The sequence below is a fragment of the Meleagris gallopavo genome, chromosome 5, assembly GCF_905368555.1.
Source record: "Meleagris gallopavo chromosome 5, MGAL_WU_HG_1.1, whole genome shotgun sequence".
Lineage (NCBI taxonomy): Eukaryota > Metazoa > Chordata > Aves > Galliformes > Phasianidae > Meleagris > Meleagris gallopavo.
The window spans coordinates 43,729,668-43,751,511 of record NC_139408.1 but is presented as its reverse complement, the minus strand read 5'-3'; the positions used below and the strand labels follow the sequence as shown (position 1 = coordinate 43,751,511).

Below are 21,844 nucleotides of genomic sequence, written 5' to 3'. Positions count from 1 at the left end.
CTGCTGTTGTTCTTATCTTTGAAAGTGGAAGCTGCCACTCTGCATTTCAGCTCTTTTCTCAGTGAACATCAGCTTCCCAGTTTGCTTATTCTGATGGAATCATAGCCTTGTGTGGGATGGCCTTTTCTGTCATTCTTGTGTTCTTCCTGCCAGCTGTGCTCCACTGAACTAGAAAAGTGGCTCAAATGGCCAAAATTCTGACGCTTTTGGAATCAGGAATCAAATCTGATTCAGCAGCGTGTCAGCGGGTACTGGCAAACCAAAGGGAAGAGTTGAAGGAGAAACAGCATTCGGAATTACGCTCATTTTCTCAGCAGATTTCAGCCTTGTGCATTAACTTATGCAGTTTAAAAAATGGATTCAGAGCTGTGAACTAACAGCAGCATATGATATAAAGTGCTTTGTCAATCAGTGCAGTGATGGAAAAACCATTCATAAAAAGTCCAGAACCACATTAAGCTCTTTTTGTCTGAGTCTTTAACGGGAATACGGTACTTATCATGGATGACAAAAGCAAACCTAGTAATACGAAAATGGTGGTAAGTACTTGCTGGTGGAGGAGTATGAAGGATCAGCCGGAGTTCTTGCAGAACTTGTAAGTGAAGTAATGTGAGTAAGATGTCCAACAAGAGTTGATGAAACTTAAGCTACAAAAAGATTGTAGGACAGTCGATGTAATACCTGTACTGGGGAAGAGCAGTTACAAGGGAAAAGTCTTAGTTTGATGAAAAGTGAGACCTGGAGAACCTCCAGACCTTGGATAACAGAAATATGATGTTGCTAACAAATATAAAATGCAGGAGCAAGGCTGGAGCCTCTGCCTATGGGACTGGGGCTGCTGGCCGATCTGAGCTGTTGATGAGTTGGCTAAGCCACTACAAAACGTCATGTTCTCTGCTCTCACCATGAGTTCTGTGAGGCTACAGATTTTTTCTTCCATTAGGGAAGGCAAGTGATGTTTGTGCTCTGCAGGTTACCACATGATCTCAAATACGCAGTAAAAACAACAACAAAAAAATCCCAGTAAAAGTACCTGAGACTGACCAATAGGGCAAGTGTACTATCCGTGTGAGCTGAAGGTGGATTTCAGTGGGGTTTCCTCCTAGGCTAGCACTATCCTTCTTTTTTAAGAAGTGACATGGCTGGATGAAAAAATGGGTCTGTAGCTTCATATCGGACTTGTTCTGATCCACAATGAGAATTTAGGTTACTGAACTGCAGCTGTGGAAAATATCTGAAGCGTTTTCTAAGAGATGTGGCAACAGGATTAAACTGAAAATATTTTGTTAGCAAGTTCTATGTGAACAATGAATAATGATCCACAAAAAGACAGATGTGAGAAAATTGAATCAATTTACATGCATTCCAAAGATGACAGGTAGGTCACATTAAACTGTATTTACCTTGTTTGCCTCCAAACCAGAATTAGAAAAAGCTAAGTTGCTGAAATGTGCTGCTATTTTAAACTTTTTTGTTTTACTGTTTTGTTTTTTTTTTTCTCCTTGAGATTTCTCTCTAAAAATTACCCCAAATTTTTTTCCTAACTTAAGATAATGTCTTGAAGTGTATGCAACATTTTGAAGTTTTATGAAAGGTCAGTATGCAAAGAGGTGTTTTACTTTTTCTCTTAGTGATAAAGGCCTTGTGTTAGCCAGTGATTGCAGTTTGACTCCTATGATCACTGCCTGATGGTGCGCAGATGAGAGGATGTATGGCTTCTGTTGGTACTGAAACAACCAGCCCTTATAGATGGATCTGCTGGTAGCTATTCTGTCAAACTGACAGTTTTGTGGTTTACATCCTACAACTGCTGTCTTTTATTGAACAGTCTGAGGACAAGAAAGTGAATGAATGCCCTCAGATGCTGGAAGCCCCTTTGCAAAATGCCAGTCTCTCTTCATTGCAGTGCACTGGCCTGAGGAGCAGATGGCAGCTCAGCATCTGCTTTGGTGCCGGGTAAATGGCTGTTGCCTGGGGATGTTGTTGGAATTCTCACAGTCTCTCTTCCTAGGCCAAAGTCCGAAACTCTTCCAGTGACACTTGGCTTGGTGAAGAACTCTGCTTTATTAAAATTAACCTTTTGTTCTTGGAGATGGTTGCAATACCAGTCTAGTATGTGCTGCTATGGTCTCATAACACTTCTGAAACAATTGTAGCCATAGACTTAGCTACAACAAATGCACATACATATGCAAAAGTCTCTGGCTAAGGGTAAGAGAAAAAAATGTCAATTATGCATTTAAATCTTTACATTTCTATTTGTATTTTATTTTACTAATAAAAGGATTCGTCATCTTTTATACTGCAGTTCTGACTCAGTAGTTAATGCAGTATTTGTCAGAATATTTGAGAGAATTATGCATGCATCAATGCAAAAATACTGTGGAAAGACTAATTTCACTTCTCATGACCTTTCTATAGCCCCAAAAGTTCAGATTAGTGCTGGTTTCTGTAGTATTAAGTGTATACAGAAATAGCCTTGAAAATAGTTATATTTTAGGTAATGATTTCGAAAGTTACTGATTTGAAGTATTCTAACAATTCTCTTAATTATAAATTTTAACCACTGAACCTCATGTTGGATTTACTACTCTTTGGTTTTTTTCTTTGATACACCAGATCTTTCCCAGACTTTAGATTGTGTTCAGTTTTTCTAATTGCTATTTACACATATGAAGTTCAAAAAAATTGTAAATCAAAGCTATGGCAGCTGTAGGTTCATTGTGATTTTATAGAAAATTTTTCATTAATGAAGAAGAGCAATGTAGCTTCTAAAATATCAGTTTGCTATTTCTTAATGTTTCTTCTTTAATGGTATCAGTGGTTGACCAGTATCAAGAAATACATGTTCTTCTGTCCATTACACATAATTTTGCATGGGTAACAAGTTTTCGAAAGCAGGAATGTCAAATGTAAAATAAAATCTAGTCTTTAGACAGTGGAGTAAGGAAAAATTCACAGTATCCTCAGGTCCTTTAAAATATAAAGCTTTTGCTCAAGTCTTTGAATATGGACTCAGCAAGCTGATTCTCAGGCTCCTCCCTTCCATAATCTTGGTCTGAGCTTTTTTCCCAGTCTGTTTTGCATTTGTATCATTTTTGGAGGATTTGTTTGTTTGCTTTTCCTCTTTTGACAATTAAAAACACTTTTATCAAGCCCTATCTTGAGTAACAGAACTTCACAGTTTCTCACCCTGTGACTCAGAAGTTGGAAAATAATGGTATCAGTAAGAAGTGGCATCTAGGAGATTCTGCAGGTAGCATGATGGTGTGGTAGTAAATCCAGCCTTGCTTTTGAAACCAGGCAATGTCATGATACAACCACAGAGTCTCCTGATAAAATGTTAGGATTGCATTAGCGAATTATAGTGTAACAAGGTCATACACTTGTATCTATAAAATGTCTGAAGAGAAGAAAAGGGATGAGCATATAAATGACATCCAAGAATATACTGAGTGCATGAGCAAGGTGGGGAGGCGCTGATATCACAGCTGGGAGGAAATGTAAAACATTTGGCACCAGAAGGCAAATACTCCGAATTCAGAACAGACCACAGTCTGAAGACTGAGGCTGTGCTTTGTTGATCAGCAGGATGGTACAGCACTGCTTGAGCCATGGCAGTCTGATGGTTGGAAGGAGAACTGTTGTGTTTTCACTGTGTGTAGACAAAGCATATTAAGTAAGAACCTCAGTGTGATATTCAAATGGAGGTAAAGCGTTCTATTACCTCTGAAGCTATGAGCTTTCCACTCTACCAGTTAGGTGTCTTACTTCCACTTACTTTGCACTTGCTGGTGTCAAACTAGTCAAACCATATAGAACTCACCATATAGTGTGGTAGTGATGCTGCATTTTTATAAGCCGATAAGAAGTTCAAATAAATTGTAAATCAAAGCTATGGCAGCCAATTGCATAATTATATTATTTTATGGGGGGAAAAAATGTCCCCTGAGAGCTTCATCTCAGTAGGAGATTGCGATCAGCAACTTAAAGCCAAACAAACTTTCCATTTTGAAACTCTGGTTATCAGCTGTGCACAGTAACGAACTAAAAGGCAAACACGCTCCTGCTAGAAGGGATCAGTCATTTTCGAGGGTTTATAAATACACAGATGCACCAACAATCACACATGTTCATTATTTCATGCTGGCAATGTAGAGTTCAATGAGTAACAAAGCCCAAGTTGTTGTTTCATGATTCTGTTGCCAAGCAGTAGGTTTTCTCCTAGCAACAAGTGTTTTGCAGCAGGGGAAGCAATTGGATCCCTGAGGGGGTATGTTGGGATTGGGGGCAGGGTAAAACATAACAGACTGGGGCTTGGGAGCTTTAGTGGTGACACAAAATACACGGCTAAATTCCTGGGTGTGCTGCTGACTGAATAAGGCAAGTGAGAGAGGCAGGAAGGAACGTGAAAAAAGGCAATATTTCAACATAGGCGATGAGCAAAAATGTTGGCTGCAGGCACAGATTCACATTTGTTCATCAGTTGCTTTGCTCTAGTGAGTGATCAGCTGTAGTGCTATCAGCTGCCTGTCCTCCTAAAACACAGAGCTGCAAAAATATTCTATTTTCTGCATATTCCATTTTAGTTCTTCAAACGAATTTCATTTTTTATCTTATTTCAAAGGGCTTCATATTCTACATTGTGGAAAAGTTTATGTATTTAATTTAGAGAGAATGATCTTTACTTGTGTTGATCAATCCAGTTGTTTTTAAACAATACGGATGCCCTTCAAATCCTTAAATTAAAATGCATCCATATCTGTCATAGCAGACATAGAACTATGCTTATTTCTGATGGAATGGCTCATTTCAAACTGATGTGCAATGCCAGAGTGTTTTTGTACTTGCGGAAAATAGTTACTTACAATGACTAAACATGTAGCTGTTCCTCATACACTCCTTCCAAAGAAGGAATTGATACACAATTTCTTGAGTGAAGTAACACTTCCAGTAGATGGACATGTTACAGTACAAATTCATCAGCTAAAAGGAAAACAGGAGAGTGTAGTGTATAAATAATGTGCTATTTCACTCTACATAATTGTGAAGTACGTGGAATCAAAAAGACACATGGAATAAAAAAGGCAGCGTTTATATTTGTCATCGGATGTACTTAAATGTGTATTTTTAATCACAGAAGATGGGAAATATCACCTACAGAATTTTACTTATTTGTCCACATATCATGAAAATAACTCTTAGTTTTCTCTCACCAACACTCCTGTTTCATTATTATAGCACAACACTGTTAAGTCTCTGGTAAACTCTAGTTTGATAGATTTCTTTGAAAATAGCCACCTTAACACCTGCAAAATAGGCTGAAAAAGCAGTATGTAAGAAGGGGCAGTTTTGTGATGCTAAATTTACAGTGCATATGGACATGCTATGTATGCATTGCATATTAAGCTTTATCTGTTTATAGTCATAACTCTTCATTTTCAAGTTTTTAAATAAGATTGCATGTTTCTATTGTGTCTTTTTATATGAAAATGAATTATCATGCTGGGACTTTAAAAAGAAGTTTATATAAAGAAAAAGAACTGGGAAACTTACTTGGATGTAGTAATTTCTCTAAGTCTTTCATATCATTATCAAAATCATTTCCAACATGAGCATAGCTCTGGATCTGATTATACATTTGCAGCTTTTAGCTTATTGGGCTTCTGTGGGCCATCAGTGAGTTGGACAAATGGTATTTTCACTGTTCTGTCTCTCTCCTTATTAAAAGCAAAATTGATCCTCTACAGTTTTCATATTCTCATAAAGTTTTGTTACTGTTTTTGCAAGAGAAGATTTCAGCTCTGAAATATTTTTAGGTTAAAAGGGGCCAAATTTAGAAGCTCTTTAGAGATCTATTTTGTAATAGATCAACCCAGGAAAAAATACAGTATGAAAATTTTATCTGGTATAACTGAAATTCCCATATTTGAGGTCTCTTGCAGCTCAACAGGCTGCAAATCTTCAGCAGAACTGATGCTTTCTTGCATGTTAAGTGGCTACATTTCTCCCACTTATTAATTTCTTTCTCTGCAGAGTTGTGAGAGTTCAGTGCTGAGAGTTTAGCATCATCTCTCAAGAAGGCAAAATTGCAAATGGACGTATGGTCCAAGACTCCATCTTTTTTTTCTACTTTGAAAAAAAAAATTCAGACTTTTGAGAACATCTCCTACTTAGAGTCTGTGTTTTTCTCAAAGAAAATGAAATTGTTTGTCTCAATCTCCAATGGACAAAGGAAAGCATCTCAAGTGATTCTTCTGCTAATTTTGGGAACTGTTTATTTTCTAGGGCTAGTGGACAAGCAGTGGGATGATTCCATCTCAAGAAAACCTCCTGCTCACTCAAGCATATTTTTAGTCACATAGAAGAAACCACAGTGATCTTTATAGTGTTGGGTTTTTGTTTGTTTGCTTTCATTACTTTTGATAGTTATTTCAAGTGATACATTTGGCATGATAAAGCTCTGGTTTTCTGAGGCATACAATGAGTGATAATTACAGCTATTATTTTTTAAAAGTTAGTTTCATAGAAAGCAAATTACAGACTTCCATTTCCCCTAAAGCACATAAAAAATGACCTTCCTAGACTCATCTAAATAGCTAGTTCTAATGTTTTCAAAATCAGAAATTAGTTATTTAAGTGGTTTTCCATTTCTGTTCTGTGTTTATTTTTCTAGATGCATGATTTCCATTGACTGTTTGGTTAATCATTATGACAGGTTAATTTGCTGAAAAAAAGGTTCCCTGCAGTGAAGACTACACTACATGCTTATTTAAGCTTTATACAATTGATTACTGTATCATGTTGTTCAGATTGAGTGATATTTTGTTAATAATAATGGTACATTTCCTAAGTGATGGTTTTACATGGAGATTGTGTCAAGCTGCATTGGGAAATTAGAATTAATTTCAATGTTTTTTTTTTAAAAATACTTAGATTTAGCTAATAAGAAATAATTTCACTGCATTGAAAATGAAAGGGGGAAAAAGACTATACAGAATATAATTTTGGCATATCAAAATATAATTTTGACTTATTAAAGTGTGTACTAGATTTGGTGATTGGTTTTCTACTGCTACCAGCATAGCTCAAATTTTGAAGCTGTCTTGTTTATGCGGGGTCCAGATGTCTTACTGAATGTTAACAAGGTGGTCAAGATTTAGTCCTATTGAAGTTAGTACTCAATGTTTAATTAATCTGTATGTAATCTTGTGCTACATACATTTGAAAATTCCACTGAGCATCCTTCTGTACCCAAAAGACAATATTTTGTCATTTCAATTTTCTTTCAAAAGTAAGCGGGTTATTTTACCATAGTTTTGCCTTTTAATCTTTGTATTCATTAATTGGATATTTCTCTGCACTTGCTTCTTCAGTGTAACCCAAGAAATTAAGAGAAAGTCCTTCAAACAATGGAAGCATCAAGTCATGACATTATATAAGCATGGCATTATTGTATCGCTTTCCACTAATGACCAGAAGGAATGTGGGTATTCAGTTGATGGAAAACCTGATATTGGATCGGGAATAGTGGGGGCTCGCAGTCATCTTCTGAACCATCAGAGCATGCAAGCCCTTTCCATAGGCTCAGCCTCAAACATGAATTGTTTTACACCCTGCTGCTACAAGCAGAAGGCCGTTGCAAAAACTCCCTGCTCCAATTGCCAGGAATGCTCACACCTTTTTTTGGTAATCTTACTCACAGCCAATTTCTACACATGTATTCCTCTGCCAACATTATTCTCTAACTAAAATAGTTTTTTTCTATTCTGTTCTACTGTATTTATAACAAGTAAATTTATCTCTCAGTTTTTGATTTGCTAGGTTAAACAAACCAAGTCTGCGAGTCTTCTCTTGTAAATTAAGATTTTTACTGATCATCCCAATAGTCATTTTCTGTGCTTGTTCTAGTTTGAATGATGTCTGTTGAACAGGAACAACACAAAGTGCCAGAGGATGTCGTCTTGTCATTATGTACTATCTGCTGGAAACCTCTCCTGATGTCACCTGTGTTTCCCTCTTCCACATTGACATCTTTTCATACTATTATCCTATAGCTGCCTGATCTATGCAAGGCATTCTCCCAAGATACTTGCAGCTGATAGGCTTACACCATGCTGCAGACCTGTTTTGTTGCTGCCCTGTTATTTTCCACGTGCTGTTAACGACTTCTGCTTTATTTCTGTTACTCCAGTTCTCATGATCAGCCTGTTGCTTCTGTATTGTATCCCTCTTAGCTTTATCAACACTCTTGTAATTCTTGTGATGTCATTAATTAGAACGTTAAACAAGATTAGCCCTCAGATGCTACCCAAAATACAGAAGATATAATCCCTGTTCCATAATATATGCAAGATAAGTATAAATGAAGATTATTCATCCAAATACTTTGGATAGAGCATTACGATATTTCTGTATATTCAGACTCAATAGCTGTTTTTAATGACTATGTTTGTGCAGGTGCCTAGGCGATATTGAATAAAAACAAATGACTTATGTTTTGACAACAGTGCTAAGGGCCCTCACTGAGGGTTGGGCTCTATTTGGCTGAGCATTATGAAAACAGATGTTCTTGAGAAATGAGCAAAGAATAGCAGTTCTTTATGTGGGGCAATGTGCAATGAGGTATAAAGACGCTGAGAGAGGGAACAAGCACGTGTGAAATCATTAAACAGAGGGAGGCTTTGCGTCCTTAGATCGAATGAGGAAAGATCTGCAAGATCTTGAAAATAACCTGTGAGAGGGAAGAAAATTGGAACTTCTTTTTCTTCATTTTTGTTAATTCCTGGTGGATTTTTTTTCTGTTTTGATGTGAAGCTTGTGTAGAACCTTGTCTTCCAGTGACTAAAGTATTTCCCTATCATGGACAGCACACAATAATTTTTTTAAGAACTCAGGCCTTGTATGCTCTTGAAATTGGACTGTCCTTGTTATTCCTGTCTCTGAACCCCAGCAATGGCCTGGGTGTGATAAAGGGCCATTGGCCTCTCCTAATGCAGGCAGAATCTGAAATCCATGAATTTTTGAGAACAATGGCAATGAATGACAGAAACAGACATGAAACACTACTTGGTGTGCAATGGCAGCACACCAAACAAAAAATGTTCAAAGATTCCCTTTACTTTGTCTATGCAATTTCTGATGAAAATTTTCTATTTGTTTTTGAATTACAAAATCAACCTCTGTGTGTAGAATTGGCTAACAGAAATATAGGGAAGGATTTATTTTTTTTGCCAAGAACAGCCACCAAAAATTGTCAGAAAACATGCAAAAATTCAGCAAACCAAACACAGAGAAATGCTACAAATAAAATTTGTACTCAGCTGCAAATTGAAGGAACCCACTCAAAGTGGAGGCTTTTATAACAGTATGCTAACAGCAAATGTCATAAATTTATCACTTTCATGTGAAAGAGATGCAATGGGATGCTTTGTCTTAACAGAATGCCAACAGTTGCATTAAAATCCTGCCAAGCACTGTAGCATTTTAAAATGTACAGAGAACAAATAGTGGGCATATCCATGTAACTCTTGAGGAATTTACTCTTTTCGTTCTGTATTTGTGGAGTAGGTGCTTTTCCTACTAATATTTCTTATCGTTTACCAGAGTGATTATATAACACCTTTTCTAATTGATTCAGGTTCCAGAATCACTGTGGGTTCTATCTACTAAAGTGTGTGTGTGATTTTAAAGTACCATGCCAGGTCTGCAGGTGTGAGCCATATGTCACTGAGCTTCCCTTTAGAGCTTGTGCAGTGCTGAGGTGTTTCTCAAGCTCATGTCCAGTCATTAAGTGAGAGATCTAGCATTACACTGCAGATGAATGTTGTCTGTACATTTACATTTATGAGTAATGGCCAGAACTAGTAACTTTGATTTTTTGTTCCAGTTATGAAGCAAAGGAAGTTTACAAGGACTATTGTAATCTGCATTGATTGTTGGGAAATCTTAGAGAAGTTTTTATTTCTCTTTTTTATTTTTTTTGCTGAAGAGTTGAGTTCAGAGGGCAAGTGTATGCTGACAGCTGGTAGGCTGGAGGTCAATGTTCTTGGCTGAGTGATGGTGCAGGGTCACTGCAGGATGCTGCTGCGTGATAGACATGCCTGCTCCTTTTCCCACTGCCAGTAGCGTACTGCTTCATAGGGCAAAGCCAGGCAAAGACCACAGACAAAAATATTCTGTGCCTCAGAATTTTAATGAAGTCATTTGGGAAGGAGATACAAGCTGGACACTGGCTGTGTATGACATCTGACTATCATTCTGAGGGAGTAAGTGAGTCAGAGGATATGATGCCTTCTTTCTCTAGATCACTTGTTTGAGCTCAGCCTACAGCTATAGTGACCAAATGTTGCTATCCTTTTGATGCTCTACATGAAATGAGTCTAATTTTCTCTCCATTTGTTCTGTGGATGCAAAACTTGTCACCTGGATGCTGCTGCGCATAGTAGGAATCCTCCTATCATCACAGTGATAGGATATCCACCATTCTCCATGCCAGAGAACATCTGGCTGTCAGCTTCTAAAAGGCTATGGTCTCTAAGTCATGAGGGAAGGCAACCTGATTGTCCAAGCCAGAGCAGTTCCTTCACAAGTGCTACATGGCTTATATTCTTAGTACAGTATAGCAACCATCAAGCAATGAGTATTTACTTATGTTCTGTTAGCTGGGTAGTCTCCACTGCACTTGTTTTCCAAACAGAATTGACCAGATTTAGCATAGCTTACTTCAGTTCCAGTCAACAGGGTTATAACTGTAAGATTTGGTTGCTTCCTTTGATCTCGAAAAGAACTGCCTTAATTTTCAGCAAGTGGGGAAAATAGTCTGGTAAACTTAGGGAAAAAAAAAATTTGCAAACAACTCACATATTTGATCAGTATGAAATCAGCACTCCCCCTGCCCCCCCAGAAATAATTTTGGAAAATGAACTAGAAATTCAGGTGTTGAAAATCAGTAACAATTTTTAAGGTTGGATAGTTATACTAAACTGAATGCATGCAAACCACACACACACATATACACATGTATGTATATAGGTTTCACATCCTTGCTTCATTTTTTGAAATTTCCCATCTGATACCTACCAGTCACTAGTAATCACTTTCCTGTGGGGAAAAAATACCATCTCTGAAAGTTATCTGATTTTTTTTTTTTAATTGGAAATATTCTTCACCCACTCTGGAAATACTGACTCACTTGGCAACTCAAAAAACCCATGACCAGAAAAGCCCTCTAGTACCTTTATGACAGAATATCTGCTAGGCAAATTAGCCATTGTTGCATTTATTTATTTATTTACCAAAACTATACAGTGTCTCTTATGTGGTTGTTTTGGGGTGCTTGGTCTGTTCTGCTGCTCTGTAAGATGCAGCTGGCAGTCTATGCCTGCTGAAAGCCAGCCTGGTGAGCAGAATTCCAGAAACACATGGGGGACAATTCAGGGTTTGCATAAAATTTCAGTATTTTCTAATTATCCATACTTCAGAGTGATGACTTGAGGGACAGATTTACAGAGAGCAATAAAAGATATGGAGGTCTGAGGAGTGGGGGACTGCAAGAGGGGAAGTTGTAAGGAGTCTGTAAGCTTGCAATCAGGACACCTCTCAGGTAAGAAAGATGTTTGGTCCATATGCATTTTGCAATAGTGTCCAAAAGTAAAAATGCATAAACAACGTCACGATTGTTATAACATTAGAATATTACTCCTTTATTGGGTCACTGAAACTTTTCCTGCACAGTGATAATAATGAATACAATGGATGGAGATTTCTGCTGCTTCATTCAGACTCTATCATAGTGTACTTTCTTGGATAGCATGGTGTTTACTAGGATCCAAGCCCTTAGAGGAAAACACAGAATCTGTACCTAGAAAGTTCCTGAACTAGTTTTCTATCTGCTGGACCTCTATACTATACTGGTACAATATTTGTCCCAGGACACTTCCCATTCTGCAGGTTGAAACAAATGCCATTGCTGTTGCCTGTGGAGCTGAACTCAGTTCTTTCACTGCCATACCTGAGAGCTAATGGTGCCAAGCTCCCATCTCAGGTGTTGCCAGACATGGTCAGGCATATCATGGCTGAGATATGCCTGCAGGATATGAGCACTTGAGGGCACACACCTTAAAAAAACTTACACAATCGAGCTCACCACAAAAGCTCAGGTACTTACTGTTTTTGGTGGATGGGTGGAGATTTTGTTGTTCAGTTTGTTTTTTGCATTCCAGTGTTTCTGGTGCAAAGCCACTTATTGTTGAATAGCCTGCATCAACCTACTCCATGTCTTTAAATGAAAAAGATGCAGATGATATAGTTTATAGCACTCTGAACCCATCCATTACCTACGTTTATTTAATTGCTACAACATATCATTTGAGCTTCAGCATTATCCCACTGTGACCAGTCTCAACTATTTTTCTGCTGTTTTTACAGGCACTGATACTTCACCAGCTTGGGCGCTACAGCTTGGCCGAGAAGATTCTCAGAGATGCTGTGCAGGTGAACTCCACGGCCCACGAGGTCTGGAACGGCCTGGGTGAGGTTCTGCAGGCTCAAGGCAATGATGATGCCGCTACTGAATGCTTCCTGACGGCACTGGAGCTTGAAGCCAGCAGTCCTGTTGTCCCTTTTACAATTATCCCGAGAGTTCTTTGAGAGGATATCTTGACCAGCTTATTTTGGTCTGACTTGGATGCGAAAACCCAGTGTTTCAGGCTGCCTGGTAACTGATTATTTTGAAAAACCTTAGAGCGGCAGGTAACAAACTCATCTTCTGTGGGAAAGTGGCCAAAACAGTGTCATGATACATTCTGTTGTTAAACTGAGAGGACAGAATGGCTAACCAGAGCCAAATCAGTCATATCGCCAATGTTTTTACCCTGGTAGTTTTGAAAGTTCATTATATTGTTCCTGAAAGATGTGCCATACTTTGTTAGTGATACTTGAGTGTTACATAAAATTATAATGGAACCAACTACCAAACGTAGAATAATATATCCAAGTTAAAATTCAGTGGCAGAGCAGACTATTTTTAACAAGGCTGTTATGAAAACTGTTTTCTTCCTGCCTCTCAACCTCTTTTGGCCCAAAGTCAAAATGCGAATTTTCTGTTTCCATCTCTATCTTAGTCCAGGCCAGAGAATCAGTTGAGTTCTTGTTTTTAGTTGTTAATAACTGTGATGTGTGGCTAACTGTTATCTCTATTTAGAGCGAAGGCTGAGTACAAGAATATTTATATTTTACCAATGTATGCCTGTTACAAAAAATATATTAGTTATTTAAGTTTAACTTTTTTATGTGAATTCAGAGTTTATTTATCAATGGAAATATGTAAAAAGAACCTCAAATGGAGTATTTACCGACATTCCTTATTCATGACCCACACTTGGCTAAATGGGAAGATTATGTTAATAATAAAATGATTTTTAAATGGAACATTTTCTGTGCCCTGGTTAAGAACCTAGGGGGGAATAGATATCTTGTGAATGAATGCTATTGATGTGGGTTCTGTGGCTGGCTGACCTTGATGATCAGCGACACCAAAGTTAAATGCCTTGACTAGTGCCTAGAGAGTAGAGGCAGCTGTACTCTTTGCCAATACTATAGTTATTTGAGATTTCAGGTTTCCCTGAGTCTTCACTATTACTCTTTTTTCACTCCTTCCATTCCAGCTCTTGTTGAAGCCAGATTATTCTGCTTCCACATAACACACAGGCTTTTCCATGTATGTTATTAGTTTTTGGGAAGAACATGTTAAATGTTTGTGCACTATTCTCAACATCTCACACTCTTTACTTCCTTTGAAGGAAAAGTTGCTTGGTAACCTTACTGCCATATTGATATAATAGGGCCAAACAATGCAGATAAATGCTTGCTAGAGTTGTCCTGGGATGCACAGATTACAGAGTAATTTTGTTGTGATGAGCAATTAGAGTGTGCAAGCCAAGGCAGCCTAGTGTCCCCTCACTTAAATAGTGCGCTCGTGGAAGCTGGGAGGATTTCCAGAATCCCCATTAAAATGAGTGCTCATTGGTATGTGCTGATATATCACAAGAAACAGTTTCAAAATGCTCACTGCAAGATAGCAGATGATTCCGAAAAATGGCAAGTGTTTTTCTTTGCAACTCACCATAGAGCTTACTCAACTCAGGAGCCTAGAGGATCCCCACTGTGAGAAAGGCTCTGTGCGCTCCAGTGGGAATCTTCCAATGGCAGAATACCTTAATCTGGTGAAGCTCTTCACTTGTATCTCTTTTTCTTTGGCATTTCTTGTGCCTGTTAGACTAAGGGTGCTTTCAAGTTATATCTGCTTAATGCTGAGACCATATGTTCCTTGTAAAATGGAACAAAGCATTATAGGCAATATTTTCAAATCTATTTAAAAATCAGTAGCAATTGTCATCTTGTTTGCTACAGAAATATCAAAGCTTCCCTTTCCCTTCTAAAGTGCCAGTTCTATATGCTTTCTTCATGCTGTCCTTGTCGTTTCTACTCTCTACTCTCTTTTCTAGTCCCATGTCATAATAAGTAAGTGCTCTGGGCTGATGTCTTTAGTATCTTCTATGTGGTTTACCAAACCACACTGCGAAACCTTCATTTGTTTAATTCAGTTCCTCTGGATCCTTTCTGCTATCCAAGTTCAGTTGTATTTGTAATATATAATATTATATGTGTAATACCTTTCACAGATATGCTCCATATCATCTATTCACCTTTTATTATAGTATCAAAGCATTTCTAACAAGGCACTTTGCACATAGATCTGAGAGCAGTGGCCATTCTCAAGAGAACTTTGAAGAAAAGTAGAGTGTAAGAGAATTCTGTAATAGCATAAGTTATTGTTTATTCTTCTCATTTAATTTATAGTTCTGTCCTCTTTTGATAAACTCCCCAGGTGGAAAGGTTAGTACTCTAATAGCGTCATGTCTTCTCTTCACAGAGAATTTGTTGCTGCTGTTGTTTTCCTGTTTCCCTTGCTCTAGAATCAGTTTTGGTGTAAATCCACAGCCTTGTGCCTCCTGGGAACAGCCTTGGTAAAGCTCAGTTATCTATTTTTAAAAGCTGATTATTGCTGTAAGTACTTACATTTGGGTCTTTTCAGGCTAAAGTGGAAGTTCTTGCAGCACATGAATTAAACAGCAGCACTTGTTTAAACATAGTTTTCACCTTAAGACAACGTTGCTACGTGTTATGACTGTGTGACTTCTTCCCCCATTTTATTTTTTCCTTCTATTTAATTAAGAATACCAAGAATCTTTTTATATTCAGTATCCATTTTAGATGATATACAGAAAGATCTCTTCCTCAGGCTGCTCTCATACCTCAGTCCACAAGTGGAGCTCGCAGTGCCGATGTGAGCACCAGGCCTGGGGAACTCTTCCCCTTCTGCCCCCAGGTCAGTGCTCTCTACATCAGGTTTTGCTCTGTGGTCAAAGCTCTATGTGGATGCACAGAGCTTTCTGTAGTCTTCCTCCCTGAGCCTATATTAGAAACAGTAGCTGCTCAGGTGGATTATGAGGCAAACTGGGGACTGATCCAGCTGAAAACTCAGCCAGCCCCTTTCTCTGTTGCCCCTTTGAGTCTTACTGGCTTTCCCACGAAAGCCTGCTAGGGGCTACAGGTAGTTCTCTGATCTGATCTGCTGTATAACGAGTGCTATAAACAGAAAAGAAGACTGCTCTTCCTCCAAAAAACGGCCTGTACTTGCACCAGCTTAACGTTATTAATAAATTGCGTTGTCAGACATGCCAGCTGTGTATAAGTAATGACAAGCTGCACAATCTCGACATCTCCAGTCTTTGAACAGGAATCGGTCCTTCATCCAGAAGACTGGAACAGCAGCATTCAGAGGAGACCTCTTCTGTTCTGCAGTGTCCTCGCACTTCTCTGAGTGAGTAGCATTTGGTGTGTTGAGCACATGCTGCAGTGTTCTACCATTCTCTGTTGCACGTGGTAAAATGTTTGAATCTGCGATACTTAGAAATAATTCAATTAATTGATTAAACTTCATCTCTAATTTTGATATAGATAACCATTTTTACTTCAGGAATTATTTAATTGCGTGATTGAGAGAGAGCTACAGGAATGCGAGGACCAATCCAACCATATCTTTGAAACCTTTTGTCATTATTTATATGCATTTTAAACATCAAAGGCTATTTTAAAAAACACTATAATTTTTCTCTAAAGTCTTTTTTTCCCAAATACTTGGTTCTACTGTGGAAAGGTAGTGTGAGCCTGGGTAGACTAAAGTTGAAGATTTACCTCTAATTCTTTGTTCAGTTATCAATTAAAATTCCATTTTCTCTTGCCATCAGCCTGGCAATCATCCTATCCCTCTAGCACCAAGTTAAAACCCCTGTATGCTAAAATGCTCATTCAGCGGGCGTACTTCTCCAGCATTTCATCTGCTTAAGCTCATCATCTCCAGGCCACATTCTCTGATTGCAATAGAAGATATACTAGAATTTCTTACATTCTGCATGGATCTATGTCATCACAAAGAACTACCTGATATGAATCTCATTCATGGCCAGCAGGGAAGATAATGAATATTCATTTTTTGCATCAATGTCGTTGCTGATTATGTGAATCTTGATGGGAATCCCTCAGACCTGTAGAGCCAGCAAGGGCCGGAAGAGATGTGGCAAAAGGTAAATCTGAAGTGAGTAAGAAAGAAATGCAACCCCCAACTTTTGGGAGAAAGAGAGTGTGAGTGTCAGGATGGGGCAAGGCTCTTGGCCAAACCAAGATTTTCCACGTCAGGGAGCAGATGAACACAGCCATATTGCTGTAGCCATATTGCTACTTATGCCTGAAGTTTTCGAAGTCCAGCAGTTGCCATGATTTTCTGCAAGTGGTCCCTGAGGCACAGTGGGAACACAAAGCAAAGCTCCCCAAGGTAAGAGAGACAAGGCTTTTGGCTTGGTAAATTTTCATTCGCTTTAAAAATGTGTTTGGAAGAACTGAGTGTAAAAATCTATTTTGACATTAAAGGGTTGATGAAGTGTGTCATTTTGCTGCATTTTCCATTGTGTCTTTAAAGGCAGCAGGAATATCTTTAGGAGAGCTTGCCCCTTGCCTGTTTCATCCAGGTATGAAGCCCTGAGCCTGCTCTGGACCATTGGGACACACTCCCTGCTCTCTTGGCTCCCGCTCTGCCTCTAAAATTGTCTCCTCAGGAAAGTGACACTGAGTATGAAGTTACCATTCCAAAGGTGCCTGATCTAGCTGGCCTGAGAAAATAATCAGTAGGTGATAGGTAATGATGACATTTGTTGGCTATTAATACAGTGATGTGGCTTTAAAAATGCATGAAAGCCATGCATTTCAGCTTCTTCCTGGGGCTGAGCCCCCTCTGATGTGAGGGTGAAGCAGCAGGACAGGGCTGAGCCAAGTGAACCAGGGTAGGGTACAGTGGGGAGACTGTGCCCTCCTTGCCACTAAGGGGAGATCTGGGCTTCTTTGCAGGTTTTACCACTCCAAACAGTCCGCAAGTGCTCACATTGTTGAAAGCAGAGTTACAGATGCATTTTATACTCTGAGGCCCTTCCCAGCTTATTGCTCTGAGTTCCTCTAAGTGTTCACTTCAGCTCTTGCAAAGCTGTCTCTACAAACAGGTTTTATTTTTCTGATGGAAAGCTGGAAATAACAAAAAAAAGGAAATTCTAACCCCAATTTTTACTTCCAGTGTAGATCACACACATAAAAAAAAAACAGCCTGAGACACTATCAATGCAAGTTTTTCCCAAGGTTGTTGTTTTCAAAAGAGCACCAACTGCTAGCACAGGACTGGAGGGGGCAACAGAGGCCATAAAACATGGCTACCCTATTTGCTTCCTTTTCAGCTGTCCTGCTCATAAAGCTCTTTACCTGTAGTAGATCAGCAACGTTCTGGCTGACCATTATTTTTTTCTTACAGATCCTTTCCAGACAGCTCTTTTTTTATTTTTTTTATTTTTATTTTTTCTCTTTTATTGTGCAGGCAGGTGTTTGGGGTAACAGCTAAACTCCTGGGTGCTGGAAAACAGGAATAGTGGCTGCAACTGCAGGGCAGGTCCTGTAACCTAAGCAGCAGCAGCTGCACTTACTGGCTGACACAGGACCCATGCACTTTTCAGCCAAAATCACTTCTGCTACACATGTGCTTCAGGAAGAAGTCCTGCTTGCCTGATGATCCCTGCTTCCATGTTACTTCTTCACGCTTGTGGCCAGACTGCAGGAAGAGGCAGCATTCTGACAGGGCATGTGTGCATATGTTCCTGCCTTAGGGCTGCTGCCTCCTGTGAGAAGCTGCATGGTTGAGCCACCTGTGTGAAGCCCAACACACCTGCATGTGAACAATCACCCCATGATGTGCACTGAGTCAGCCAGCACAGCATCTAAAGGATTTAAAATAGAAAGGCAGTAGGCATTAGATGCCTCTGGCTTATGAAAAGCCCTGGAGGAGGCCCACCAACAGATACAAGCAAACCCTTGTTAGGGTTCTCACCTTTCGCTGTCAGAGAACTGCATCTGATTCTTAATCAGTCATTGTGGGTTAAAGACTCCACCTGAAGGATTATCTACTGCAAGGATGAACTTCAGTAACACAAAGACTTAACCAAAACATGGATTGTATGCCAGGTTAGCGTGCAGTTTCATCCTATGCCTAACCCAAAACACTGGCAATTGCTGTTGAGTATGAGATCTTAGCTCCACATCTGTTTTGCTCTGTTTTTGTTACATCTGGTGAGTGTAAGGCTACTTACTGGCTGAGTCAGATCAGCTCACTGTGCTCATTGCCTTCACTTTTCTAAAAATTTTTTTAAATGTGGAGGAGGAAATGTGGAAATAGGGAGGAGGTGGGAGCCCCTTTCAGAAATAGCCTGTAATTAGGTAGGTTGGATTATGCATATTTTGAATTTTCACTATTGCATCCCTTACCACTTTCATTAAAATGAAGGCAAAAGTAGGGTGAACGAGTGCAAGTTAGCTGGTCTTGCAGTTTGCAGCTGTATCTCACCCACATATACCTGCAAGATCCTTTTGCTGTCCTTGCTCCAGAGTACTGTGCTTGCCCTGAGAAACACAGTAGAGAAGAGCATGTTGGGATTTTGTTCCCAACTGAGATGCCTTTGCTGTGAATATTATCCTGAGGTATTATGCTGCTGCTGTCTCCTGCAACATTATAGTTTGAAAAAATAGAGACTGGGTGATAATGGAGATACTCAGGAAAGTTAAAATGTGTTTACAACAACTGTGATGAAGATAATCCATAAGATAAAAATATACATAGGCTGCTCTGAAAGCAATGCCTCCTATTTATTTCCATGGAAAGCAAAACAGATACAAACAGCAGAAGAACATTATTTGATAGAGCAAATTCTCAGCTATAAAACACTATTTTTCAACATAGTCACCACCATTAGCATGTATTTTTACCAGTGATGAACAAGAGCCTACATATTGTGCTTGTAAAAATCTGCACCAGCAGAGATGACCCACTGTTTCATGGCTGCTCTGATGATGTCATTGCTAGAAAAATGTCACCTATGCAGTCCATCTCTCATCATCCCAAACAGATGGAAGTCAGAAGGTGCCAAATCCAGGCTATATTGTGAGTGTGGTAGGACAGTCCAGTCAGGATTGTCAGTGTGCTCCATGGTCTTCAAACTGGAATGAAGCCTGGCATTATCATGTTGCAAGAGAAAACTTCTTCTTTGGCTTGACTCTGGAAGTTTGAACGTCAGCTTAGTCAGCATTGTGATGTAGTGCTCAGAGTAGATGGCTTGTCTGTGTTCCAGGAACTTCAAAAAGGATTACCCCTTTCCTATCTCAAAAGACAGTGCACATCACTTTGAATGCTGAGGGCTGCAGAGTGCACTTTTTCTTCAGTGGGGAATTCACATCAACACTCCATGGATTGCCATTTTGACACCAGCTCATAGAGGTAACACCACAACTTGTTTCTAGCAATGATGTGATCCAGGAAACTGTCACCTTCAGCATCGTGTAGGTTGAGTAGGTCTTGACAAACTTGCATAGTGTTCTTTCTGTTCCAGTGTGAACATTCATGAGACCCACCTGCTGCAAACTTGGCAATATTCCAATATTGCCACTATTGTTTCCCACACCTTTAAGATGATATTCAGTTCTGTACACAATACTCTGGTTGAAATCCACGAATTCACGTGGTGAATAAGATATTCTTCTTTTAGTGGTGTGACAACTGTGCACAGCCATGTGGAACATGGCTTGTCTTTCATGTTGCTGTCACCACTGCTGAAACATCACCCACTGCCTCACTGTGTGCTCACATCCAGTGTTTGGTCTCCATCAATGTTCAGCACCTAATGTCAATAGGTGCCATTTTTTTCCTGCATTTTTTCTCAGCGATACCTTTGCTTCACCTGCACTTTCATTTCAGACACCATTTTGACAGACTGCGCCTCTGCTGCCATTTGTCACATGCCACCAAAACAGAAGGAAATGTTGGTGGTACGGCAGAAGAGGCTGAACCTTCCCACCAATATCTGCTTCTGACACTGTGGACCAACATAATAAAGTGGCATTAATTTTGAAGCAGGCCTTCAGAAGTGGATGTCTGTGATCAGAAATAATATTGACTTTGGTCCCAGTGACTTACAAATGCATCAAGAGAATTCATAAGTAGTTGTCTAACAGGAATGTAAACTCATATCCACCAGCTTTACTACAAATGTTGGAGGAAAGGGGGCAGAGATCACACAAGTCACAACCAAGGACTCAAAACAACTCTTTGGGTCAACATACTTCAGTGTGTATCAGCCTCACCCCACAGTTCTTATCTCAGACCTCGGTTAGTTCTCAGTCTGTAGAGTGTTTGAGTAGGAAGTGATGCTGTTGCACAACTATTTCCCTTCTTGGCCCCAAAATGGGCTTCATTTGTGATTCTTGGCCATTATTAGCGCCAATCACTGTGCTGCATTTCATGGGTTGCAGTTTTTTAATCGTTCTCTTTCTTGCAGGTCTGAAGTAGGCCACTAGTAATATACGGTGCTGGCACATGATGGACTGACTGTACTGACAGTGCTTGTGAGATAGCTACATCAGCATTCAGCCTTCACAGAGATTTCTAATAGGATTTCCACTGAGTTTGATAAACAGCAGCATTTGGGATGTCTTAGAGCATGTAGAGAGCAAGTCACCCATGGATCTTATTCTTGCTTGAAAGAAAAAGGACCTGCGCCAGTTCAGAAAGACGTTTTGCCTACACCAGAGGTATTCTCCAGGCACACCTGATGCTCAGTGATCCTGCACTGTTGTAATGCTTGTAGAATCTAACAGCAAGCTCCTCTTGGTCTGTGAACTCATTTGCCCAAAGAGCCTTGCTCTATCTAGAAAATTCACTTAAGGATACAAATAGAGAAATAGGGCACAGAATGCACTTAAGCAATTAAATGCCTAAAAGGTTCTAGCTAAAGGTGAGAAAATAATCAATTTTCACAAGTATTCAGTGTTATCACCAGACTGTTTCCACAAAATGAGAGGGTACAGTCATAAAGACAGGGAGCTCCTGAAGGCTGGCACATGCTACAGAAAAGCAACTTCCCACCATCTTGGAGGAAGTGCATATTACCCTTTTTTTAATCTGTTCAAAAGAATTTGTAGGTTTTGCTCTCTTTTTGTTTTTATTCTATTCCCAGTATGCATTTACCTATACCCTTGCCATTATGTGATGCTTCAGAGCCCTTTCTGTGTAAAAGATAGCACGGATCAGTGACAAATACTGCCTCCATCCTGCTCCCTGTCCTCGAATTTCCATTTCACTGGCGAGTGGTGAACAATACACACCGACAGCTTTTGTGTCCTGATTCCTAGAAGAAAG

At 39.4% G+C, this 21,844-nt stretch overlaps 1 protein-coding gene across 5 annotated transcripts in view; it reads left to right on the top strand.

Moving 5' to 3' along the window:
* The window catches only part of TTC7B (tetratricopeptide repeat domain 7B), a 128,500-nt gene extending 115,069 nt beyond the window's left edge, over positions 1-13,431 (top strand). For all 5 annotated transcript variants that reach the window (XM_085225497.1, XM_085225500.1, XM_085225499.1 and 2 more), the window contains one exon: positions 12,430-13,431. In XM_085225497.1, coding sequence (XP_085081623.1) covers positions 12,430-12,651 — 222 coding nt within the window. In that variant the 3' untranslated portion in view covers positions 12,652-13,431. The remainder of the gene's footprint in view (positions 1-12,429) is intronic.
* The last annotated feature ends 8,413 nt before the right edge of the window (positions 13,432-21,844 follow it).